This window comes from Notolepis coatsorum (assembly GCF_963971535.1).
Source record: "Notolepis coatsorum genome assembly, chromosome: 7".
In the NCBI taxonomy this organism is placed as follows: Eukaryota; Metazoa; Chordata; class Actinopteri; order Aulopiformes; family Paralepididae; genus Notolepis; species Notolepis coatsorum.
Window position 1 is genome coordinate 76,231,366 of NC_140171.1, and position 27,661 is coordinate 76,259,026.

Sequence of the window (27,661 nt, forward strand, 5' to 3'; positions counted from 1 at the left end):
CAGAAGGCGAAGCCAAGCTGAGCCCTAACGATACAGAACGTTAGGTTATGACTATAACCAAGTTCTGTTAGTTAGGGCGATGCTTGGCTTCGGACGGCCGCTGCAGCCCTTGACCTCACCTTGTGGTGAAAGCTTGGGAAGGAGGAGAGCAGGTGACCACACACCTGCTTATGAAGGTAAGCTGATGAGGGGTGTGGTCAGACTAATACTGGTATTAGAGGTACATTTGTGGTTTATTCAGTACGCGTGCACGTACGCGAGATAGTGCAGAAGGCGAAGCCAAGCATCGCCCTAACTAACAGAACTTGGTTATAGTCATAACCTAACGTTTCTTGTGGTATGTACGGTAAGGATTCTTAAAAAAAAAATTGCAGACAATGGCCCATGACAATAACACTACATACTGTCCTGTATTAAGTAACCCATGGAGTGATCACCCTGATACCACACACAATAAAATCAATAAATAAATAGAAAGGTATACTATACCCATGATACCACACACAATAAAAACAATAAATAAACAGAAAGGTATACTAATAATAATAATGCAGGACCTCTTTAGGGGTCTTTATTCGGCATGCAAAGAACTGGACATGCAATGGGAGTGGCACACACACACTGGGATACACACATGCACTGTCTTTTTTCTCAGTCACCGATGCGATTGAGTCTCTGCACTTGACCCATCCCGTCATCCTTCCCCCCAAGGGCAGCCGGGAGCAGACAGGGCGTCGACGAGGGGCCGCGCCCGGGGACCAATCCAAGTGCTCCTGTCCGTCTTCGTCAAGGACGTGACAGCGTCAGCGATCTGTTGGTTGTGCACGTTTTTCCATTGGGTTTCTCTTATCGGGGGGGAACCCGTGCGAGCACGGGGAGAACATGCAAACTCCACACAGAAAGGCCTGGGAGATACCCCACCTGGGTACCTGGCAACGCGGAAACCTGGTCCCCAAGCGGGAATCAAACCCTGGACCTTCTTGCTGTGAGGCGACAGTGTTAACCACTACACCACCGTGCGGTTACTATACCCATGATACCACACACAATAAAAACAATAAATAAACATATATGCACCCTTTCATCGGGCCGATAATCAGGTTGAAATAGGATATCGGGATCATAGGATTTACCCAATACTAAAATCTGATAACCAAGAACTGTGTTTAATGTAAGAAGTCAAAGGAAAGCAAATTGAATTCCTTCCCATGGAAGGGATGTTAGATCTCTCTAGTCTCTAAAGGAGAAAAATGGATATCGGTAGAATTAATTGACCAGCCATGGCAAACAAAATGGTCTTGCTCTATATCGTTCAGTGGACATAATGGATAAGATCGAAAACCTCGATATCGGCTGATACTTCAAAGTTGAGCACTCAGATTTGGTATCGGCATCCCAGACATGGAATTAGCTGGATATTTATTTACTAATAGATATTTATTATCAGTGATTCAAAAATGGCATTTGTATTATTATTTTTTGATAATTGAAGCCCTTCCCCCTCGCTATTTTGAGGGGACTGTCTTTGAGAAGTGAGGTGCTTCTTAATCAGTTAGCCAGCCAACTTAGCTGAATGTCACTTTGAGAGACTTTTGGCAGATATCCCTAACTGTGACTTTGAGAGACAGAGAGAGAAGGGGGGGGGGGGGTTCTCGATCCATCCTTAGGACACATTGTCTAGTTATCTCATTCCTCACTGCACCAATCTGTCTGCACCCCTATAATGCATCGACCGTCATACTTTATCAAGTTACTCTGACCGACTTAAGAGAGAGGGAGGGATGACATACATTTTTAATAGGCCTCCGGACGTCAGACAAAACCTACCCGAGGATGATGAAGGGTTGGTTGACATTTACAAAATCTGACCGTTTACAATACACCTTGTATTCTGCTGCACGCTACTGCAGAAAAGTTGAAAATCTCTGAAAAGTGAACTTTCATTAACTGGTGGATTTTGTCCCATTGATGGTGATGCACTCGGAACATTCTGCTGTGTGTTTAATATGATGGTATCTGGTCCCCGGGGCGAGACCATGTCAGCTACCAGCTACAATCAAAAGTAATGAAAACTGGATGCAATGTTTTTGCAAGACTCGGATGTCATGGCTAGGATTGTTGTTCTGGTGCTTAAAGCGAATTATAATAATCAACACTCTGTTGCATCACTTTTATTTGATGAATATCTGCACACAGAAACTGACTGCCACTTGCAGTAATATTATCAGTTATAATTAGTTGCTATTATGTAAAAATACTGGGGGAAATATACAGTATAGGCTACTGTTTTAGAGCTTAAAAGCAAAGCACTGTGACCTTCTAATTACCCTGTACGCAGCCACAAAAGCTTCTATATTTGTGACTCTCGCCAATCATATTAAACAGGCCGGTGGGTCATGTTCATTCATGGTAAAATAGGTACAGTACTTTAGGCACTAGTGGCTCTGATTTCGGTTGGAATTAGTTTAGCTTCCAACACTTGTCAGTGATAGCAGCAACCTCCTTGATGACATAGTGCTCATGAGTTCTGACTGTAAGCTTGTGTGTCTCTTCTCTCCCGCACTACCAGTCCCCAAAGAGGGTCTGAAGAACCAGGCGGCGTTTGAGGAGATGAGGGTCAACTACATCAAGGAGCTGCGTCGCTCGGTGGGCAAAGCCACTAACAACTCTGGCCAGACCTGGCAGCGCTTCTTCCAGCTTACAAAGCTACTGGACGCCATGCATGATGTAAGTACCCAGGCCCGCCTGCCCGCTTGCCTGCCTGACTGCTGCCTCCCTATGCCAAGTGCCCACAGTACAACACACCTCCCCTGGCAGTCTCTCAGCATGCCAGGCCTTCACACAGGGAGGGAAACGTGTTCAATGGCTCTCTCTCTCTCTCTCTCTCTCTCTCTCTCTCTCTCTCTCTCTCTCTCTCTCTCTCTCTCTCTCTCTCTCTCTCTCTCTCTCTCTCTCTCTCTCTCTCTCTCTCTCTATTTCTCTCTCTCTCTCTCTCTCTCTCTCTGCCTTTCGTATCATCGGAGATGTATCGAGTAATACCACAATACAAGTGGATTCGGCTAATGCGTTTACTTAGCGGGTCAATGGTGCTTTGGCCCTGAAATAAAGATTATTGCATTCCAGCCTCTCCCTGGAGGGGTGGGGGGAGGTTATTTTGGAATGACCAACCTTGCGTTGCAAGTGAATGGAATGGGGAGAAATCGATGGCAGCTCACACTGGACAGGATCAGTGCACTTGGGTCAACCTAGCAAATGCATTAAATCATTAATATCCACTTAAAAGGGTGAGCCAGCGTGTGACACCATGACCATGATGGCAGTGTCCGAGTGGGAAAGGTCACCAGGGTGAGTGACGTTTCAGAGGCCTCCAGTGTTGGAGTGAATGGGGTTAGTGGTGATGCATATGACCCCTCTCTTTACGTTGTACCAGTGGCGCCCCCAAGTGGCTAACTAAAAACAATTGTTATGGGACTGGATCCCCATTTACAGGTTGTTTTTATTGTTCACTACTTTGTGTCACAGTTTAATGACACAGAATGGATACTGAGCGTGGCTGCAGAGGGGTGTTATGGCAGAATGGATACTGAGCGTGGCCACAGAGGGGTATTATGGCAGAATGGATACTGAGCGTGGCTGCAAGTTCAAGTTCAAGTTCCTTTTATTGCCACACGGCCAGGCTGGTGGAATTCGAGCACGGTGCAGGTGGTAGCTGCGACAATACACCACAGTCCACAAAGACATAAGAAGACACATGGAACATAACATAACATAAACATAACATAACATAACAGCAGGGGGTAAAATTAGGAGGAGTTGGAGTTAAGTAGTTGTATGGCCTTGGGGAAGAAACTGTTGTTGAACCTAACCATGCGACTGCCCAGTGACCTGAACCTCCTACCAGAGGGGAGGTGTTGGAAGAGGTGATGAGCTGGGTGCAGGGGGTCGCTGATGATTTTGTGTGCTCGTGTGATGGTGTGATGTTTGTGTATGTAGTCCAGGGTGGGGAGTTTGCAGTTAATGATTTTGGATGCCCTTATGATGATCCTGTCTAGTCTGTGTAGTGTGTGTTTGGGTGTGTTGCCGTACCATACAGTGATGGAGAGTGAAATGATGTTTTGTATTATGGCTGTGTAGAATTGTATCATTAAAGTCTTCCTAACCTTGTACTTCTTGAGTTGTCTCAAGTGAAATAATCTTTGATTGGCTGTTTTAAGTAGATGAGTGGTGTGATGAGAGTGGTGGTGTGATGCAGAGGGGTATTATGGCAGAATGGATACTGATCATGGCCACAGAGGGGTGTTATGGCATCATGTGACAACAAGGGAATGTTAAATATCTTGCAATATCACTGGCTTAAGGCTATGGCCCATGAGATAACATAACATGTGCCATTCAGTGGATACATTTATTCAAAACGTCTTACAGTACCACAAGTGCTAACTTTTTTATGTGTGTGGTTGGTCACACTAGGAATTTAAACCCCTAACCCTGGCAATGTTACCTTGACTCCTCTCGGGGGTAAATCCAACACTCACAGGCGTCGGCGATTATCCGCTCCACAAATCACAGTACCAAAGCAAATATATATTCCAGCCGCACAGGGCTAAGCAGTCGTCGGGTAGGTAATCCAGTGTACATGTCCATTCGGTCCTCGCCTAGATCTCCTCGGATGAAAGCGCCATGTGGTCGGCCCAGCCTGGATAAGAATCTAGCTAACACGAGGAAGCGTTGGAGATGTTGGTCACTTTAGAACTCTAACCGCACGATGCACCATACACAATAGACTATTATTAACTTAATAGAAATACGTCGCACTCGACGGTACAGTGCCAAACTCTGACAATTCAGTTATTAATTCGCACGCGGTCTCAATGCTATTCTGGGGCCAAACAGGCCATACTTCACCGCACGTCGTATCGTGGGTGAGGCTTCACGTTGGTTACTAAGTTTCTGACTAAGCTAAGTGCTTCTGTATTCACTTGCGCCATATTTATATGCACGGTGAACAAATAGTGCCACTCTCATTTCTGTCGCCGTATCCCTGGGCAGGGCCGGGGCTAGTACAGACATGTCTTGTCGGTAACTTTGAACTTGACTCCGGGGGCTGGTCCCCTGGCGCCTGGTCCTTTGTCCAATAGGAGAATGAACTATTATGGGCTATAGTAGGCTAAAGGGATATTCCGTGTATATGTACAAGGAATATACAAGGGATATCAAACGATATACAAATACTATTCAATATATATCAACAAATAAATATATATACTCGGTTTAATCTGATCCTTCGTAACAGCCGCCCCCTAATTAGTCCCACCTAATTAGCTAAGCAGAGACAGATTAACCGCACTGTCCACTACTCAATGTCTGCTGTGAGGGTCAGTCAATTCACAAAGTCATGGGGTCATGGTCGTCATCGATGGTATCGGGGAGCCTTGGCAGTTCTATTAGCCTCGCCACGGGTCGGGTGTAGGTCCGCCCTTGGACGAGCACTTCAGCTGCTCGGACCTTTCCGTCGGCACCGGTGATCACTTTGCTTACGCGGCCAGCCGGCCACATAGCTCGGGGTAGTGACTGGTCGATAATCATGACGACTGTTCCTTCTGTCAAATTGTCTCTCTCTTTCACCCATTTCTGGCGGGTCTGTAGAGACGGTAGGTAGTGGAGTAGGAAGCTGTTCCAAAACTTGTCAGCCAATACTTGACTGTACCTCCACATTCTTCGGCCGTTCGCTTCTTCAGGCCTGTACATTGTCTGGGGTAGCGCGGGGTCCAGCCGCCCCATCAAGAGTGTGTTGGGGGTGACTGGGTCGACATCTGCTACATCACTTGAGACGTAACCGAGGGGCTTTGAGTTCAATACTCCCTCGATCTCCGTGAGGACTGTCATTAAGACTTCTTCCGCCACGGTCTGGGCCCCAAGCACGGCGTACAGGGCTGTCTTTATGGAACGTACTTCTCGTTCCCAAGTTCCACCGAAGTGAGGTGCGTTCGGGGGATTAAACTGGAAGTCAATCTGGGATGGAGCGAGGTGGGTCTTAAGTTCTGGGCCCATAGCTTGGAAGCTCTCTCTCAGCTCTCTTTCTCCGCCTTTGAAGTTTGTCCCGTGATCAGACAATAATGTAGACGGTTTTCCTTTCCGTGATGTGAATCTTCGGAAGGCCATAAGGAATGAGTCTGTGCTCATGGTTGGAAGGAGTTCGATATGTATCGCTCGGGTGGTCATGCATTTGAATACAATACCCCACCGCTTCTCGGTTCCTCTTCCTTTCTTTATATACAGCGGGCCGAAACAGTCCATACCGGTGGAGTGAAAGGGCTTGTCGCCGAGTCGGAGGCGACAGGGAGGTAGGTCTGCCATCCGGGGTATACTGGGCTGTGCTCGCCACTTACGGCAGTCTAGACAGGTTCGCTGGAAGCGCCGCACTGCTTCTCTCCCTTGCAGTATCCAATAACGACGTCTGATCTCCGCGAAGACTCTCTCTGCCCCTGCGTGGTGCACATCCTCGTCGTATTTCTTTATGATCAGCTCTGTGACCTTGTGTCGGCTGTTCAAGACTATCGGGTACTTGACGTCATCCGGTAAGTCTGGGGCTCTCCGCAGACGACCACCCACTCTGATGAGACTATGGGCGTCGCTCTCGGGTGCTAGGTGGAGCAGTCTGCTGTCTGATGGGACGGGCTTTGCTCCCTGTAGACAGTCTAGCTCGTCGGGGAACGAGTCTCTCTGGGCTCGTTGTAGTAGAAGAAGTTCTGCTTCTTCGTAGTCAGCTGCTGAAATGTCAGTAGTGGGCTGAACCTCTGGGTGGTGCCACAGAAATGTCTTTAGCTGCGCACTCTCTAGGGTGAGGCAATCATCTATGTCGGGGTCTGTGGAGACGAGTGTGTTCAATCCACAGAACATAGATTTCTTGTTTTCGGCCTCTTTACTCGCCTCCCGTGGGGTGGGTGTAGGCCACTCTTCTTCCGGGAGCTTGAGAAACTCTGGTCCGTCACTGTATAGGTTGTGACGGGTGAGGTCATCCAGGGACATTCCCCGGGTGATGACGTCAGCTGGGTTGTGTTTTGTGTCCACATACCTCCAGCTCGCTACTTCTGTTAACTCTTGAATCTCTGTGACTCTGACTCCCACGAAGACCTTGTATCTGCACGAATCAGACCGGATCCATGTGAGTACTGTCGTGGAGTCTGACCACAAGATTGTTCTTTGCACCGGAATGGTGAGTTCACGTTGGATTAACGTGGCGAGCTGCGCTCCTGCTAGGGCTGCGCAGAGCTCTAGACGCGGGATAGATTGTTGCTTTCGTGGGGCTATTCTTGAGCGAGCCAGGATGAAAGCAGTATGTATTTCTCCTCCCTCCTCTCGGGCACGCAAGTAAGCCACCGAACCGTAGGCTACTTCGGAGGCGTCGCTGAAGACGTGTAGATCCATCTTGCATGTCTCTGGCCTCACTGTGGGTGGGAAGTAGCTGCGGCGTATGTTAACACCTGGGAGTGAGCGGAGTTCCGTCTCCCACTCTCTCCATGTGGATGCAAGGTGTTCGGGTATGGGGTCGTCCCAGCCCTGGTCCTTGTCCCATAACGCTCTTACAATCATCTTTGCCCTGGTGGTGTAAGGTAGAATACATCCCATCGGGTCATATTGTCTGGCGAGTGTTCTGTATACACTCCGTCTGGTGGTCGGTAGTGCCGTCGACCTTCCCTGCTCCTTGGTCAGGGGTTTGTGTCTATAATGGAGCGAGTCTGTTTTGAAGCGCCAGACTAGTCCTAGTGTCATTTCTTGGGCTTCCCCTGGGATGGTCGCCATCCAGGTCTCGCTGCTCGCTGCCTTGTCCTCGGGGGAGAGGCTGCGCAATACTTGCGGGTCGCTGCTGGCCCACTGCCTGAGATCAAAGCCGCCTTTGATCAGGGAGGCGCGGAGCTTGAGTAGAAGAGCCTCGGCTTCTTCTGGCGTCGAGACGCTTTGCAAACAGTTGTCCACGTAGAAACTATTTCCTACACTTTGTCGGACCTCTTCCTCTGCTGCTGGGTCCTCTGCGACGTGTTTTTGCAGTGCAAACGTAGCACAGCATGGGCTGCATGTGGTTCCGAAAGGGAGGACTTCCCATTGATAGATGGCTGGTTGCTCATCCCCGATCCTCTCTCTCCATAGGAACCGCAGCAGGGGCTTGTCCTCTGGGGAGAGGCTGCGCAATACTGGGGGGTCGCTGCTGGCCCGCTGCCGGAGATCAAAGCCGTCTTTGATCAGGGAGGCGCGGAGCAGCGCACGACGTTGCCAGTCAATTTTCTTTATGTGTCCCGCTGTGATTCGCTTGTTAATCTCAGCGCGGTACACAGTCTCTTGAGCGGGGTCTCTGGCTAGGCGCCGCTCTGTGTTCAATAGATACCGCTCCGTCGCTTCTTTTGTGGCGTGAAAGGTAGGCATACCCTCTCGCCTCAGGAGTGGAGTTGCGTATCTCATCACTCCGTTGACGTTGACTCTCTTTGTCCCTTGCTCGAGGAGGGCTATAGCGTAAATGTCTTCCTTGGAACGAATGTCTTTCTTTTCGTTCTTAAAGGGCATTGTCTCTAGTGTCCATAGCCTCTCGACGTGCTGTAGGAGAGTGGTGTCTTCTTCTGTCACTCTGGAGTGGAGGCAGTTAGTGGCTGCTGTTCGGTTAAGAGACTTAGCGAGGGGGCCTTGTAATGTCCATCCTAGGCGGGTCTCGACTGCTGCAGGACAGCCTCTGGGTCCTGTGTGGACCCGGTCTATCGGGACTATGAGGTCTGCATGGTCGGAGCCTATCAGCAGGGTCGGGGTGGCACCGTCTATGAGCGGGATAGGTAGTTGGCGCAGGTGCACATATTTATCCATCAGCTTGGCGATGGGGTAGGTGTACTGTGATAGGCCTATTTCTTGGCTGGTGAAAGCATTAGTAATCCTATACCGTCTCTCTGGCTGCTCGCTTACTGCGATAGTGAAGGAGACATTCTCGCCCTTTATCGTCTTTAGATCTCTTCTTATTGTCCGAATCGTCATCTGGTTTTCGCTCCCCCGCAGCCCCAGCTGGGCCGCAGCGGACGCGAGGAGAAGGGTCTTCTCTGACCCGTCGTCAAGGACGGCGTAAGTGTCCATGACCTTATCTTGGTAACTCAGTGTTACGCGGACCACCTTTAAGAGCACCTGGGCGCCCCCGCTGCTAGCGGGGTCAATGTACATAACACTTGCCTTTGTGCTGCTGGAAGGTGCAGGCTTTCTTCTGTTACTGTCGTGTAGGACATCTAGGTGGGCTCCGTCACACCAACTACACCTCTTCTTCAAGCGGCAATCGGCTGCCATGTGACTGCGCGCACATCGGTAACAGCGTCGGTTGGACTTTATCCATTGACTCACTTCTTCAGCGGTCATCTTCTTGAACATGTCACATTGTGACAACCAGTGTTCCTTTTCGCAGTACGGGCACACCATCTTCCACTTCTCTTTCATCGAGGGGGTACTGTGGTTCTTGCTGCTCAGTACTGATTCTGATTGGTGCATGACAGTCACCAATCTTCGGCCATCGTTTGCTCTCCTAGGTCCCTCTCTGGAGCTTGGTGTGCTCCGCACGAACGTATCCAATCGTAGGCTGCTGACTTCTCTCGCCAGGAAGTCGGCTAGGTCTAGGAGGGATGGCTCGGGACCGTTAGGATCACGGTGGTCTCTTTGCCGCCTGAAGCGCTCTTGTCGGGCGGGCGGCAGCTTCTCTAAAATCCTCTCGACATTAGAGTTTGCGTATAGTTCGTGCATACCCTTTTCTCGTTGCGCCCCCAGCATCCCTACCAGGGATTGTACTTTGATAGACAGGTCGTCTAGTGAGCGATTGTCTGTTGCTGGGGGTAGGCGGTCAATATGCCTTATTTCTTGTATTACGTAATCCCATATGCGTCCATATCTTTGGTCGAGCGCTGCTAGAGCCGCTGTGTATGGGGTAGTAGAGGTGGCATAGGCCAGCGCTATGTTGTGCGCTCGGGGCACCTTGAGGTGCTTCAATAGGATAGCATACTTGTGGCGTTCATCAGCTACGTCAACCATCATTGTCTCTAAGCACATCCGTAACTCCGTGTACTGTGCTCGGTTCTCATGGGTGAAGTCTGGAAACGTCGGTGTGCCAATGTATGACGCCGTAGATGGCTGGCACATCGGTGAGCGTTGGAAGAGAGGCCTCCTAGGCGAGTCTCCTCTTACGCCTCTCGGTGGGCTGGTACCGGCGTATCCAGGTGCTATTCCTCGGGACTGGTCGTGCGTCATGCTCACCCGTGAATAGAGTCAGGGTTCTGTAGCGCAGAGCCGCAGGGGTAGAGCCTGGGCTGTACTGGACCTCCTGGTCCTGTGGAGTACTGTGCTGCTGTCGGGCTTGACTCTCCTCCTCTCCCTCTTCTTCTTCTGTCAGGTCATCTAGATCCTGTAGTCGTCTATTTAGCCTCTCCGCGGTGTACACCGTTCCTTCCTTGTAGCTGGGTCTCACTGGGACCGGTCGGGGAAGGGGTTCGGAGGGGGGTATAGGCTCTCTCTGGTGGTCGAGTTCAGGGTCGCTTGATCGGTTAGGGGAGGGTGCCCTTGACCCGTGTCTTGACGAGGCCCTGGAACCCCGTGCGGAGGGAGGGGGTGTTGCCTTGGCGATCAGCTGCTCCATTAGCTGCGCTTGAAATCGGTCGCGCTCGGCTTCGCGCTTGGTGAGAGCGATGTCGCGCTCTGCTTCTCTTTGGGCACCGGCAGCGGCGCGCTGGGCTTCGGCGGCGGCGCGCTGGGCTTCGGCGTGGTCTCTTACCATATTCTCTTCCGTCTGAAGGCATCTAATCTAGACGTATACGATCTTCGTCGCTCCGTTGCTGCGCTTGAATGCGTTCTCTTTCCATGGAAGAATGTTCGCGCTCACTAAGCGTCTGTGATTGGAGTCGATCGCGCTCTGTTGAGGCTGCTAGGCTGGCGAGGAACGCCTGTGCCAGCATCTTGTCCGCCTCGCTGGGGGAAGACGCTGGTTGAGGTGATCCGCTCCTGGCAGTACTCGTTGGAGATGCGTTCTCCTGCGGGGAGTCCTGGAGCTCTCCTCATCTTGTACCGTGCAGAGTTCCATCTCTGGAGGGTTGTCTTCCTCCCGGAGCTCTCCGGGGACTACTTCTTCGGTCTTGGCGGGGGGTAAAGTCGTGTCAGTTCCCTCCTGGTCCCCACCGTGAGCTTGGTCAGTTACATTAGAACCCACTAGGGCCTCTGTGGTCGGGGTATCCTGGTTGATAGGGTCGGACATAATTTTACTTTCTACTTTTACCGCGTTTACCGTCTGTAGAAGGCTAGGTAGTATACTGGCAGCGTAATCCTCTAAGTACTGAGGTGGCTGCCGTCTACGCTGCGGGCGATCTACTTTAGGAGGACCGTTTTGTGGAGTGTTCATCATAGGCCATTTCAATATTAATACCACTATATTAATATTACACTAGTTATTATCCGGCTCGAAGGACCAATTGTAACTGAGGGGTACAATTCCCTGACTGTATTGATAAGTATGGTATCATTAAACCACTACCGCTTTATGTACTTTAACTACTGGCCATACAGTACACAATATATGAATATGATGAACACTTCCCACAATGAAATCGGTTCCAGTCAAAGGTATTAATCAAGTATTTAATGGAGCAAAAGGTACATATGATACTTATATTACATTTGATTGCACTTGTAAGGCAAATGAGTATTCGTAGGCAAATCAACACTGAATGTCCATTCTCGGGTTACGCAGGAGGCAAGTATACAACCTGGCTCTTAGGGAATTATATCTATGGTACACTTAATGATATAGCGGGATATACTGGAAGGGGTCCTCCCGGTTGTAAGCCGGCAAGGGGGGTAGGAGAGCTGTCGGTAGTAGAACGTCTGGTCAACGATATCTAGGGAGACTTCGAGTACAGAAGACAGTGCGATAGACTCTTGATCCGCAGACGAATACAGCTTGGTTCTCTTGTAGGCTGTAGCTCCACAGTGAAGAAAGCTAGGCGGCCTCAGGCTCTCTGAGCGCCGACTCGACCTTGACTCCTCTCGGGGGTAAATCCAACACTCACAGGCGTCGGCGATTATCCGCTCCACAAATCACAGTACCAAAGCAAATATATATTCCAGCCGCACAGGGCTAAGCAGTCGTCGGGTAGGTAATCCAGTGTACATGTCCATTCGGTCCTCGCCTAGATCTCCTCGGATGAAAGCGCCATGTGGTCGGCCCAGCCTGGATAAGAATCTAGCTAACACGAGGAAGCGTTGGAGATGTTGGTCACTTTAGAACTCTAACCGCACGATGCACCATACACAATAGACTATTATTAACTTAATAGAAATACGTCGCACTCGACGGTACAGTGCCAAACTCTGACAATTCAGTTATTAATTCGCACGCGGTCTCAATGCTATTCTGGGGCCAAACAGGCCATACTTCACCGCACGTCGTATCGTGGGTGAGGCTTCACGTTGGTTACTAAGTTTCTGACTAAGCTAAGTGCTTCTGTATTCACTTGCGCCATATTTATATGCACGGTGAACAAATAGTGCCACTCTCATTTCTGTCGCCGTATCCCTGGGCAGGGCCGGGGCTAGTACAGACATGTCTTGTCGGTAACTTTGAACTTGACTCCGGGGGCTGGTCCCCTGGCGCCTGGTCCTTTGTCCAATAGGAGAATGAACTATTATGGTCTATAGTAGGCTAAAGGGATATTCCGTGTATATGTACAAGGAATATACAAGGGATATCAAACGATATACAAATACTATTCAATATATATCAACAAATAAATATATATACTCGGTTTAATCTGATCCTTCGTAACACAAGGTGTTGCTCAAAGACACTTCAATACTATGTTATCCACATTTTATCCACCTGCATTGCCTCCAATTTATTTGTTCCTTCATATTGTATAGAAAAGGTCCATGTTCAAATCATGTGATCCTCAAAAGAGTCAGGCTATTCAGAAGGCAAACAGTGCATGCACATAAAGCTGATGGTACAATGACAACACATTGAAGCAGTACAGATGGTAGATACCAGTACAGATGGTAGATAACCAGTGCAGATGGTAGATTATCAGTACAGATGGTAGATAACCAGTACAGATGGTAGATAGCAGTACAGATGGTAGATAACCAGTACAGATGGTAGATAGCAGTACAGATGGTAGATAACCAGTACAGATGGTAGATACCAGTACAGATGGTAGATACCAGTACAGATGGTAGATACAAGTACAGATGGTAGATAGCAGTACAGATGGTAGATAACCAGCAGGGGCGGGGCTAGGGGGTGGCTACTTGGGCTCAAGCCCCGAATGTTTTCTGAAAAGCCCCGAATCTACTTAAAAAATATATATATATAATTTTTTTTTTTTTTTTTTTTGGCAATTCATCATTGTTACATGAAAATATGTTTGCACCAGATTTAGCAGAAGCTAATTTCCATCTGTGGTCTATCCGCATGCTAACTGTATTTGAGTGAGTTAAGTCTTGGTGTTATGGTAGACTCAGACCTAAGCTTTAAATCACAATCAACAAGTTGACAAAAACTTAATTCTTCCACCTTAGAAACATAGCTAAAGTACGGCCATTTATAAATCAAAAGGACGCTGAAAACCAGATCCATGCCTTTATCTCAAGCCAACTCGACTACTGTAATGCACTCCTTACCGGCCTCCCGAAAAAATACGATGATAACTATTTTATTGCAATGCACTATTGCATTATTTTATTCTATTTTACTAACTATTTTATTGCACTGCACTATTTTACTTTGTATCAGTGAATCATAGACGCCTGGCCATAAGAGCATTCGGAGCATCTCTGCTCTCCCACTATTGAACTTGGGGGAGCAAAGGTATGCTCTTGCTCCACCACTTTTTGATCATATGAAAAATATGATATATCCCCCCCCAATATATAAATCTAACCATAACTACGTTATGGTTAACTGAGTTTTATAGTGAAAAGAGCAGCTTTATTGGTCAAGATTGAAGGCTCTATATTGCAGGAAATTGCACGTACAGGTTCATTAAATAAAAATAAAAAATGACGTTGTCTGCCCAAAAAATGACGTTGCCAAACCACCCCTTGCCTGCCCAAATTTAAAAAAAAATTAAAAACAAAATAAAAAAAAATTAAATAAAAAAGGCGGGCACCTATCTGGGCTAAGCCCCGGATCTCCTACAATCATAAATCCGCCCCTGATAACCAGTACAGATGGTAGATACCAGTACAGATGGTAGATAGCAGTACAGATGGTATATAACCAGTACAGATGGTAGATAACCAGTGCAGATGGTAGATTATCAGTACAGATGGTAGATAACCAGTGCAGATGGTAGATTACCAGTACAGATGGTAGATAACCAGTGCAGATGGTAGATAACCAGTACAGATGGTAGATACCAGTACAGATGGTAGATAACCAGTACATATGGTAGATACCAGTACAGATGGTTGATACAGTATTTTGTCCCACTTTTTCTTTTGTTCCTTATACAGTAGTACACTGTTTTCATCCCCATTGATTTGATCCCATTGGCCAGTCCTCATCTCTGTGTACATCACCCTGAAGGGAAGGTTCAGGATTTTAATAAGCCTGTCCTAATGACCGCCTACCAAGACCTCTCAAAGGACATTAGAAAACTACAAGAAATTGTTGTTACATTTAATTGGCTCTGATGTCAAATGCCATTTGAAGTGCCACACCAGAAGAGGCACTTGTAGTTATTTTTTTCGCCCAAGCAAGGTTTTACGGGTTTGACTTATCCTGATACCCCACAGTGTCACCCCCCTTTTCTAAATGACTTGTTGACAAGAACTTCTCCAGACCTGATGTGGTACCAACCTCCTTCAGGGTTTGCTGGTTCCCAAATTAACATAGACTAAAATTTACTTTAGATCTCCTGGGTGACAGTATGTCATGTCATTTTATTTGACTTACTGAGAAGCATTTTATATTACCTAAACATAAAATCCAGGCTGCTTAACTCTTTGACTGCCGTGCATCTCGCTTATCTTTACAGCTAGATTGCCAGCTTGATAGTCGTTTCCGCGGTCGTTTCACTATGTTTGCGAAGCTGTGTGTGTGTTCTGTATTATAGCTGTGGAGACATGGTGTGGCTAATTTTGACAGATATTACTTGTAGTGAAACATGGAAGAAATCGCTTGTTTCTACGCGCTGTAGTTTGTAGTTTATTACACGCTAAACATCGCGCATTTTCCAAGAAAATCTAGTATTTTTTCATATATCGCAAGATAAAACTCGTTATGTGCAATAAGCCCAAACCATTCTGGTTGATCCCCTGAAACCCCAAATACTCCCAGATCAAAGGTATATGACATGTATATGTACCTTCACAGAATCATCAAGGGGGGGGGGGGGGGGGTAGTTTTAACTCAAAATTGTGATCGTGTGGGGGTGGCTGGGTAGCGCAGTGGACTAAGCGCTCGCCTACCACCGTAGAGACTCTGGGATCGAATCCAGCTGTCAGCGGTACCTCCGGCTTGGTCAGTCGTCCCTACTAACACAATTGGCAGTGTTAGCGGGTGGGAAGCCGGTGGGGTATGTATCCTGGTCGTTGTAAACAGCGACTCCTACTGGTCGGTTGGGGCGCCTGTTCAGCAGGGAAGGGATCTGGGGGAGATAGTGTGATCCTCCCACGCGTTACACTCGCCTGGTGAGAGTCCTCGCTGTCAGGTGAAAAGAAGCGGCTGGCTGACTCCACATGTATTGGAGGAAGACATGTGGTAGTCTTCTCCCTCCCCAGGCCGACAGTAGGGGGCAAAGGCACACAACGACCAGGAAGGGAATTGGCATAACGACTAAATTGGGATGGGAGAAAAATACAGAAAATGGGGGGAGAAAAAATGGATAAAAAATAAAAACTGTGATCGTGTTTGCCGAGCATGTTTTTCGTCCCGTGAAACACAGAACTGTGATCGTTAGAAAAACACGTTTCAAATTCGTTAAAATAGACATAGAATGTACCTTACCTTAGCAAGAAGGTATTCCAAGAAGAATAATTCCAAGTGATCGCATCGCCATCGCGATTACCAGTGTATATGTCTATACACGTTTCGATGGTCAAATACGCTTAGGCAATGGAATTTCGAGGCGATCAATGTGAATTTCTGTTCCAGCAGGAGGAGGGGCCACTACCAAGGAGAAATTAAAGTGAGGCTGAGTATCAACCCCAAGCCACTGCAGTTCAGACACGGACGATACCGCCACCTGGTGATAGTCGATTGGCATTGCAATTCAAACATATACAAACGAGCCAGGGATGGCTAGAATAATCCGGATGATGATTTAGAACAGGGATCAGAGGAAAAATATCAAAGGATCAAAACCCAAGATATCTCTGGTCTGGCAGCCAACGCATGGCGAGTTAACCCGAGATATCTTGGGTCTGGCCATTAATGAGTTAATTGTCACAACCAAAATGGTCCAACTTCTCAAAATGTCACATTACAGTAGGCTTACATTATGGTACATACTGTATTACAGCCGGGAACCAGCAACTTACGGGTTGAAACTAACACAATAAACTATCACGATATAAAGCTGATATTTGCATTACAAAACAGTAACGTCAATTGTGGTATGTACAATCAGTTTTCACTGTAGGCCTATTTAGCTAGAAACACAAACTGACAGATTGATAGAGAAGCTAATTTTAGCAAACTAGCTAACTGTTAGAGAACATTGGCCATATTAGCTAGCTAGCCATGTACAATGCTAAGCTAATGTGGTAAATTCCCACAGACTTTCTACAATAATTCTACAATGAGATTGACTATCTGGAAGGAGGAGGAAAGATTCATACTGATAGAATCGTTGGTCTCCTCATCTGACTTAGCAGATGAGGAATAAAACGGGTACGCCAGACAAACCAGAACTGTATTTCAACTCAACTGATTTATTTGAGTCAGGGCCAAGGGTGAATAAAAGGTTGACTTTTACATACAAAAGATGATCAGAAAACATTAACAGCTGTCTGCTGTACAGAAATATCACAATCAGGTTTGCATCTCCAACCTCAATAATGTACATAAAACAGTCGATAACATAATCTGAACATACATTGACCATGCTGCACACATTTATACATGAGTAAATCTGGTTTCAGATATTAAGGATTTACACTAAACTTTAAACAACAAATGGTGTTTTCCCATGATTTTACTCACATAAAATGCAAACAGCACAGCAGTTCAGTCTCTCTGGTGGTGAAGCGGTGGAGGAGCCCCCAGACCCCCTTGGTTGGGTCCGGCCTGAGAGCTCCCGAATTATCATTTAGGGCCCTCCTATATACTATAATTTCTAGCCAATAATACATATGGCTGGTCCAATCCAGCGTCTTCTTGTGGGGGTTGATCTCTTGTGGGGGGTGTCCTTGTGGGCGCTGGCAGCCCCCCCCCCTGGGGTTGTGGCGACGTTGATGGGACAGAGACAGAAGGGGCCCATCGGTGGCCCACGTCCGTGTGATCTTTTGCTGAGATGAAGGGGCCTGGCTTGTCTCACGAGGGGGGGTGTGACATGATCGCTTTGACCCTTTGGGCCTTATTTACCATACAGTACTAATCTGATCACCTAGTGGGGGTGACCTTTGTCTATTCAACTATCCCTGCCACCACTTCTGCTAAACAGTATACAAGGCTGTTTATGAAATTCAACTCAATATTACCACATTCCCCGTTTTGACGATTCTTATCGTCACATATGATATATTGACTTGATTTTCTATACATACTAGCCATAAAATTTAACATAATTACAAAAATCATAAATTTTGAATTTTTTCACAATTTTTCTTCTCAATTTGTTCCATTCTTCTTTGGTACATCTCATCAATTTTTGCCTTCTTGTCTTCTTCTTTTCTTTCCCACATTTCCCCTGACTATGGCCCCCTCCCGGGGAATCCAAATGACCCATTCATCCAGAACCCCAATTAACCTACTCTGCCTTAAATGAAACAGTGTTTACCACTCTTTCATCCGGCTTTGTTCCTCTGGGCTCACAGCCAGAGGCCTATTTGTTGAAAACAATTAAAACAATTTAATCTAAACATTACACATTTAAAGTAAAACACAATTTTTTTTCAAATTATGGTATCCGTTTACATGATCTGGGGAGACACAGAGATTATTCTTCATTCTTTCATACATTTTGCTTCTCCTCTCCTGTTAATTCCTTTTCCAAGTCAGCCCAATCACATTTTGCATAATCAACTCAGTTGGTCTTCTCACCTCTCCCCCCTTTTATGAACATCCCTATGGACATAAACCTTACCACCTCTGCGCACAGACGGACAGGGAGGGCGGAGCAGCACCCAAGGGAAAAAAAATTTCACCAGAAATTACCGGCCATAACCTACACCTAATCTCCTACCTATGTGTATGTGTTTAGTTCAGTACTCTTGCGTTGTGTCATAATCTATACCAGTTGTTACCGTTCAGTCACCTCCCGTCCAACATACTAATCAATCACACAGAGGCCCTTGTTCAACGCTTTGGTTGCACAGTCTCCGACCGTTTTCGCCCCCCCCCCCCTCCACCCCATGTCGGCCAGCCTCAGCTGAAGCCAACGTTTGTAGGCCTGGACCTCGTCATATTCTGTCCCATGACTGTATTTCCACGGATTTACAGACGAACGACTCTGTCAGTCTGGAGGTTTGTCTCAAACCCCCGGCCTTTGTATCCGGGGCTATACTGAAGGAGGGGTAGCGTCCCAAGCGACCTCTCTTCATAATCCAACAATCTCCCACAGGAACTGACTGAACGGGTTCACACCATCGTGTCATAATCTAATGAAACGTATTCCTACACATTTTCCCCATGATCCCTCCACTTGTGATGGTCCATCCTCCCCCCCGACTGAACTGCAAGGGAACAAGAACACAAAACAAATTTTCTTTACACAATACGTCAAATATTTCTCAAGAGAAACCAAATGTTTAACCATTATGCAAACGTAATGGGACCACTTAACTGCCATCGATCTGTCCCAATGCATCTCACGCTCCAACAGCCCTCTCACCAGATCATGACAGAGAAACAACAAACAAAAGGCAAATAATCAAAAAAACATTCCAACAGATGTGAAAGCAAATCAAATGAAATTAACCAGCTCCAACCGCAGACCACCTTAATGGTCATTTAGAAAGAAAAGAAAAGAAATCTAAACGCTAAATTCAAAGATCAAGAAATAGAAAAGAACTCTAAAAATCTAATCCAATCCCTCATCCAATTGATTACATAAACACACATATATCATACTTAAACCCATTTTGTTATTCTTAAGACCAGTTTCACCCTAAGTGAAAGCTAAGTTGCGTGTGTGCATGCATGTGTGACCAAATTGTGTGAATGTGTGTCTGTGTGTGTCTGTGTGTGTGTGTGTGTGTGTGTGCGTGTCCGTGTGTGTGTGTCTGTGTGTGTGTGTGTGTGTGTGTGTGTAAATGTGAATGGGTGTGTGTGTGTGTGCCTGTGTGTGAATGGGTAGTCAAAGCCTCCTTGCCCCCATCCCCCGCTCAATCATTCACTGAAATCAAAAGGACATCCCAATCTCACACATACATACAAAAATTAAATTTAAATAAAAAATATCATCTGTACCAGCTCAACCAAAATTACGAGCTCCAGTAATCATTCATATTATAAACATATATCTCTCTCATACACTCGTTAATCAACCACAGACCGACAATGGGTTAGTTCCCCTGCGCTCATCTCTTCTACTCTCTCATCAGGCTACACTCACCCCTAGCTAATACAATTCACACTTAATTTCTACACTCCTACCTACTGCCAGAGAGAGTCTAGGAACTCTCCCTCAACGACAGAACCTCAAAGCATTCCTAGTACCTTGAGAGTCTACCGCTATTCTCCCTAACCAAAAAGCTAGCCCTCCAAAAGTCATAATCCCATTGAACGACTACCCCCCTGATTGTCTCACTCACTGACCCACCTGTGTTCTGTATTAGCACGCTTCCTGTCTCAACATTTCCCCCGTCATAAAAATAACTGCCAACTGTTCTCTCACTCCACAACTGTCTCCTGCATCTTCACCTCTGACCCTCTCCTGTTGCATCTAATCTCACGTCATCCTGTCATAAAAAGAACAGCCATCGTAAACAGCTGTATACACGACCCCCCTGGGCCCTCCTGTAAACACCAAAAAGGGTAACACTCACACATTTCATCCCCCAGGGGCAGCTGTCCCCTAGAGTCTAAAAGTAATACACCATCATACAGTCATCAAAATAGCATATAAACCAAACCCCTTGTCACTAAATTATCCCACTGTGACCCAAGGATTTTGCAATCAATTCCTAATATAAACCATCAGCTTATGTAAATCAATGGCATTAAAGATATAACATTCTTAACCATACTTCAACATAGCAATGAAACTTATTTATCATTTCGATCACTGTAAACACAACCATAACACATGTCCTTAACCATATTAACAGTGTATTAACGATTTAACCAATTACACCAGCATCAACAGATTCCAACCTAGCAATGCAAAGAAAATATACCCCAACAAGCCTACATCACTAAATTATCATCCTCATGATCTAAAGACTTGCAGCAAACATTAATCTAAACATTATCCTATTTAAATCAATGGCCTTAAAGCTATAACAAGTATCAATATCTGTATTTCAACATCAATGCATTCTATACAAGCATCTTAATTCAAGCTACATAAAACAAAACATCATTATTCCAAGCATACCATTGTACATGTCACACAAATTAAAAAACTGGAAATGTCCATCAACTCTAATTATTATACATGTAGGCATCATTCATTTCAGCATAACATTTATAGTGGTTAGTCCTAAATGCTCCTTTCTTCATACACATGTGATAAATTGATTCTACTGCAAGCAACATGTAACCCTAGTGTAGAGCCATTTTCCTATAGCTACTCTCAAACTACCGTTTATCTGTGTATCATGTATGCAATAAAAGTTATGTTGTATTTTAACACGGGTGACTGACTATCTGATGAATTGAAAATGGGGGACCCTGATGTAAACAAGACAAAAGTCTTCCTTTGGTCTGCATCCCCTTAACAATTGTGTGTATTGAGCTGTACTTACTCATTCCCCCCTGGTTAAAAATATACCCCTGTGCATCAAAGACAATAATACAAACTACCCAGTTATAGCCGGTTTGTGAACCCCAGATCTATCATAGGCAATGTATCCATTATTTCATTCCTCCTCAATAGGCTCACTGTATTGTTTGCACCCTAAGTAAACCCTTACTGACTATCACCCCTAACCTAACCACTATACATGTTACATCCCTTCCCCTGCTTACACAAAAATACAATGCACAATATACAAATACCGCCATATTACATAATGCAGAATATCCTCTTACCCGTTATTTCTATCCCCTGAGCGAACTATCACGAATGCACCAGACCCAATCCACGTTGTACCGCGCATGCGCAGTGGCAACCGAAGCGACTGTTAACGTTGCTATGACAACCAAGGTCTGCCACGACATTCATAATCTGCCACGACATTCATCACGTTATCCATCACGTTATCTACCCCTTCCCCAACATCATCCTCAAAACTCGAAACGTGACGTCTGCCGCCCGCAAACGCCACAAAACAACGGCATGCAAGCTAACTAGCTTTAGCCAGCTCTAATGCGACGTTCAAGGCCCTCACGGGAGCCGTGCCTTTCAAAATCCGTTCATCCACGCAATTCGCTCAGTACCATCCAAAGCATAAACAACTCACACAAGCTTAAAATAACCAACCACTCTAACAGAAAATAATTTTTAAAACATTTACACCGACCAACGCCGCACACATAGTTCAACACGAATCCTTTCTCCTACCTACTCCGCCTCACTCCATAGCACCGCGAACGTTACATACTCCCCACAACACCATGACGTCACCAAGCAGCGAATCCCTAATATCATATTATACCATCGTTACTGCATCAATAATAACCCTCAAAACGGCCCCAATTTCTCCCGTCCACGTCTAGATTCGCCTCTCACCTGTACTCGCCGCCACAGCGTTTAATCAATCCTCTCATAACGCCACCGTAACGTCCCCAGTTTCACCGCGGACTCTTCCACAGAGCTAAGCCAGCTAGCCCCAACCACCAGCAGGACTCGCCTCCAACATGTGTCCATTGGTCATTAAAATATCACAACATTTCGCCAATCATTCATAACCATAGCCATAGTCCCCATACAATTCCTAACCATAGCCATAGTCCCCATACAACCATTAAGTACTTATCAGCCAGTTCGACCGAATTGTTTTTGTATCACAGCGAACGTAATCAATTAACAGGCCGGTTTCGCTCAAGATTAAAAAGGATACTATGCCTAAAGACGGCAAATATATCTACATTTGATTATTGTGCTATAATTCTACCATAGAACGTACAACGCACTTTGAACCCGCCGGCACCCTACACTTCCATTAATTACTACGTTTTAATCCTGCAATCACACAGACCCCTGCGCTGATCATGCCAGGGTCTAACAATCTTTCACCATACTTGACTTGCATGTTCTGAAATAGTAACAGAGCCCTTAGCCCGACGCATTTATGCCCATACTGACCCACTCACGGTCCCCGTCCCGCCTATTCTGTGGCTACAAGCAGGGTCACAATGTACATTGGACACAGCTCTCCTTCCATTTCAGAACAATCAAATCTCCCCAACTTACCCGCGCCCTCTTCCTGAGAATAATTTTAGGGCAATTACATACTCAGAACGCGCCCCTGTCGTACACAACAGAATAACCGTGCTTCCTAGCAAGAAAAGCCTTTTACCTGCCGTCATGCGACGCCACCCCCGTTATAACATGACCAGATATCCTGTGCGGCACCAATACGCAACCACATTACTATAACATGAGGCCTTGTAATTACTCCAACTTCCCCGTACAGTTCATAAAGTATATTCCATACGCGTTAACCAACCCAACCCCCGTGGCCCGCTGGGCCGAGACCGGCCTCCTGTGTCTGAATGAACATACAAACACAAAAAGCCCACGTTTGCATGTTCACTGCACAACAAGCGCGATCGTCATACCTCCGGACATCCTAACCTAAGACACCGCACCCCCTGACCCATGCATGCAGAAGCCATATTCACCGTGGGCCCCAAACAGTGGCGTACACAACCAACCTTCACCCCGTCCCTCTCTCTCCTCCATTCAGACAACAAGCCCATCGTTAATCACTCCAAACGCAGCAACACCCCAGCTCTTTGCCCCGTGTCCCCAACACACAGCAAGGCCCAGATACGATACATATGACAAGACCCTACCGCACCTCTTCAGGGGGAGACACAAAGGGTAGGGAAGAACGGCACCATTTCTGTGGTAAATTCCCACAGACTTTCTACAATAATTCTACAATGAGATTGACTATCTGGAAGGAGGAGGAAAGATTCATACTGATAGAATCGTTGGTCTCCTCATCTGACTTAGCAGATGAGGAATAAAACGGGTACGCCAGACAAACCAGAACTGTATTTCAACTCAACTGATTTATTTGAGTCAGGGCCAAGGGTGAATAAAAGGTTGACTTTTACATACAAAAGATGATCAGAAAACATTAACAGCTGTCTGCTGTACAGAAATATCACAATCAGGTTTGCATCTCCAACCTCAATAATGTACATAAAACAGTCGATAACATAATCTGAACATACATTGACCATGCTGCACACATTTATACATGAGTAAATCTGGTTTCAGATATTAAGGATTTACACTAAACTTTAAACAACAAATGGTGTTTTCCCATGATTTTACTCACATAAAATGCAAACAGCACAGCAGTTCAGTCTCTCTGGTGGTGAAGCGGTGGAGGAGCCCCCAGACCCCCTTGGTTGGGTCCGGCCTGAGAGCTCCCGAATTATCATTTAGGGCCCTCCTATATACTATAATTTCTAGCCAATAATACATATGGCTGGTCCAATCCAGCGTCTTCTTGTGGGGGTTGATCTCTTGTGGGGGGTGTCCTTGTGGGCGCTGGCAGCCCCCCCCCCTGGGGTTGTGGCGACGTTGATGGGACAGAGACAGAAGGGGCCCATCGGTGGCCCACGTCCGTGTGATCTTTTGCTGAGGGGGGGTGTGACATGATCGCTTTGACCCTTTGGGCCTTATTTACCATACAGTACTAATCTGATCACCTAGTGGGGGTGACCTTTGTCTATTCAACTATCCCTGCCACCACTTCTGCTAAACAGTATACAAGGCTGTTTATGAAATTCAACTCAATATTACCACACTAACAAGCTAACAAACAAACAATATACAGTGGAAATGGTTGTATATGTCATGAACCGATTGTACATACATTTTTAAATTCAATATTAACTTTATATTGTGGTGGATCAACATAATTCACCCACGGAACTATGTGTTGGGGATAAGAATTCCGTACAGACAATATTGTTGGTTGCTTTCCTGTCGGAAAATCAGTTCCTGTTAGCTAGCGAGCCGACAGTGTTAATGGTTGTATTGATGTTGAATAAACGTTTAGCGTTGTCTTTCGACACCCCGCCTCAGACTCCTATCCTTCGGCACTACAATATAGTGTTAGTTTATAAGGTTCGTTTATGACCTGTGTTGAGATTATGAATAACTTACTCAGTCAAGTGGAGCCGGTTAATACAATTTATTAACTCACAATGAACGTATCGGTTACAAAGGTGGAGAATATGACTGGATGGTTTCCTGGCCAGTGATCACCTTCTATCACCAAGACAAGAGACCGCTCCCCCGGTTCAGGGGGCCTTTATATACAGGAAAGGGGAGGGGGGTCATACCAGGAAATGGGAGTAGGGTCGAGCTGCAGACTCGGAGCCTCGGTCCAGATTGGGCACTTCCGCCCAGCCACAAGATTATTACTCCTGTGACAGGGCAATGCGCTGATTGGCGGAAAGTACGGAAGTATCTCGAATTACGTCTGACGTTTATGATAAATTCAGCAGCATGGGGAGGGCCGGGGGGAGGGGAGGTACAGGTAGTAGAAGACATAGAGGTACAGGTCACATAATTATAGTACAGTGGAGAAGTAAAAATAGAATAAAAAGGCAGTGTAAACAATATACAATATTATTAACTCTAATAATAACACGCCTCGCAGGCTCATTATAATACGAGAGCCGTGGGTCTGCATTGTATAGAGCGGATCCCCCGGCCGTATTCAGCACCTATAGCTATATAATGGAATAGACTGTATTAATATAGTAGTAATAATAGTAGTTTGCTAGTTGCGCGCTTCTGGCCACCTCCCGCAGTGCGCGCATACACACATACTGTATACAGTACGTGCAAAATTAGTTGTCAAGAGCCAATCGCACAGGTTGCCTCATCTCATCTGGCTCTGCAAATAGATCTAGAGTCTGAATATCATATATAGCCTGCTGATGATCTCTCTCTAGTCAAATCCATTCTGAGAACGGAATGCAGTGCCCGCAACGTGGGTCTTGATTGATTGATTGATTGATTGATTGATTGAAAATTGTATTAACAGATTGCAGAATGGGTACAATACAGTACAGCTCAATACACACAATTGTTTTTCAAAGGGTATGCAGACCAGAGAAAGACTTTCGTCTTGTTTACATCAGGGTCCCCCATTTTCAATTCATCATAACATATGACATACACGACATACAGATAGACAGTACTGCTACATCTATACATTTATGACATACCAGATTTGCAAATACAGTATTGTTTGTGATACAAAAAGAGTCCAGAAAAGAGAGTATATACATTTGACGTAGAAACTGTACATTGGAGGAGGTTGGGTAGGTGGGGGGGGGGGGGGGGGGGACTGTACATTGGAGGTGGTTGGGGGGGGGGGGGGGGGTCGGGTAGGGTGGGTGGGACACACACACTGTACAACTGTACAGTACAAGCAAAACTGTACATTGGAATATTGACAAAACCATACTTGGTCATTTACTGTACATTGGAGGGGGTTGGGTTACAACACAGGAGCAGAGTATAAACAACAGTCGCGGGCACTGCATTCCGTTCTCAGAATGGATTTGACTCGAGAGAGATCATCAGCAGGCTATATATGATATTCAGACTCTAGATCAGGGGTAGGCAACCTTAGGCACGCGTGCCTGCATAGGCACGCAGGGGCATTTGCATAGGCACAGGGGGCAGCAGTAAAAAAAATAAAATAAAAAATAAAAAATTTGCTTTGAAATATTATAGTGAAATATTTTGCACTGTTGTCGCATTTATCTTGTTGAAATCCTCCCACAGGTTCTTTTTACTACCACATATTTAATTGAGACCCTTTATTTGTTTATTATTTCAATTTAGCTGGAAATACATTGCTACATCATTCAGTAACATTTGCAGAGCCTTATAACAAAAACATTATTACGGTCACCATTGTGACCAGTGGGATTAATCAACAAATTTTATTATTTATTTTTCTATTTCATTGAACATTGCACATGTTAAAAGCAATTTTTTTACTCAAAATGTGAGTATTACCAAGTCAACTTGTGTTCTTAAAACAATGACAATAAACATAGTTTTATTAGGTTGAAATAATGTGGTTGTGTACTTATTTTTCTGGATTATTATGGATTGAAAACTGAAAACCTTAATGCACAGTAACTGAACTCAATATTTTTAAGTTCTGGTAACTTTTTTTTTTTTTTTTTACAGTGTAGTCTTGCGATCAATCAAAACGTATTTACACGATATACCTCACATTCACCCTCCATTCACATCCTGGTGTTCTTCTGGTGTTCTCCATTAGGCCTGTAGGTGGAGCTATGACAGCACACGTACAGTACACACACCGATGGTGTGTGATGTGTCCAAAAATGAATGGGCAAATGTGAGTGAAATGGTCGCACTGTATGCAGCTGTTTGTCTGCATTGCATCCCCCCCCCCCAACTCAGATTTAGGGTTGATACAACCATCATAATAATATTGTTAATAATAACAATAACAATAATGATGTAATAATGTAAAAATTATCATTAAAAATACCTGATTATGAGAAAAAATATTTACGATGCATGGAATATTGTTGAGGCCCACTAGTTACAACTATATTTCAAACAGGCACTCCATGTCAAAAAGGTTGCTGACCCCTGCTCTAGATCTATTTGCAGAGCCAGATGAGATGAGGCAACCTGTGCGATTGGCTCTTGACAACTAATTTTGCACGTACTGTATACAGTATGTGTGTATGCGCGCACTGCGGGAGGTGGCCAGAAGCGCGCAACTAGCCAACTACTATTATTACTACTATATTTGTAACTGAGGGGTTACAAAACCCTGACTGTATTAAAGATTGTGATAGATTAAACCACTGCTAGTTATGTACTTTAGTTACTGGCCAGACAGTACATCAAATATAGATGGTGAACACCCACAAGAACACGGCATTGACACAGAAATACTATTGGAGGGTAATTTATTATTATTAGGCAACGTTAGGTTACAGAATGAGAATTAGGGTCGCGCTTGTATGGCGAAGAATATACGTAAAGTCAGTCAAGCGCATAAGTCACTAAGAATAGCAGGAATCCTACGATGGGTCTAAGCTGACGCCACCTGTTGTATAGTAGCAATTATATAGGGCAAC

General features: G+C 45.7%; 1 protein-coding gene across 1 annotated transcript in view; it reads left to right on the forward strand.

Moving 5' to 3' along the window:
• nr3c2 (nuclear receptor subfamily 3, group C, member 2) overlaps window positions 1-27,661 on the forward strand; it is a 383,204-nt gene that overhangs the window by 322,700 nt on the left and 32,843 nt on the right. Inside the window, exon 8 of the mRNA XM_084318531.1 lies at window positions 2,570-2,727. Within this exon, the coding sequence (XP_084174657.1) occupies window positions 2,570-2,727 (158 nt within the window). The remainder of the gene's footprint in view (window positions 1-2,569; window positions 2,728-27,661) is intronic.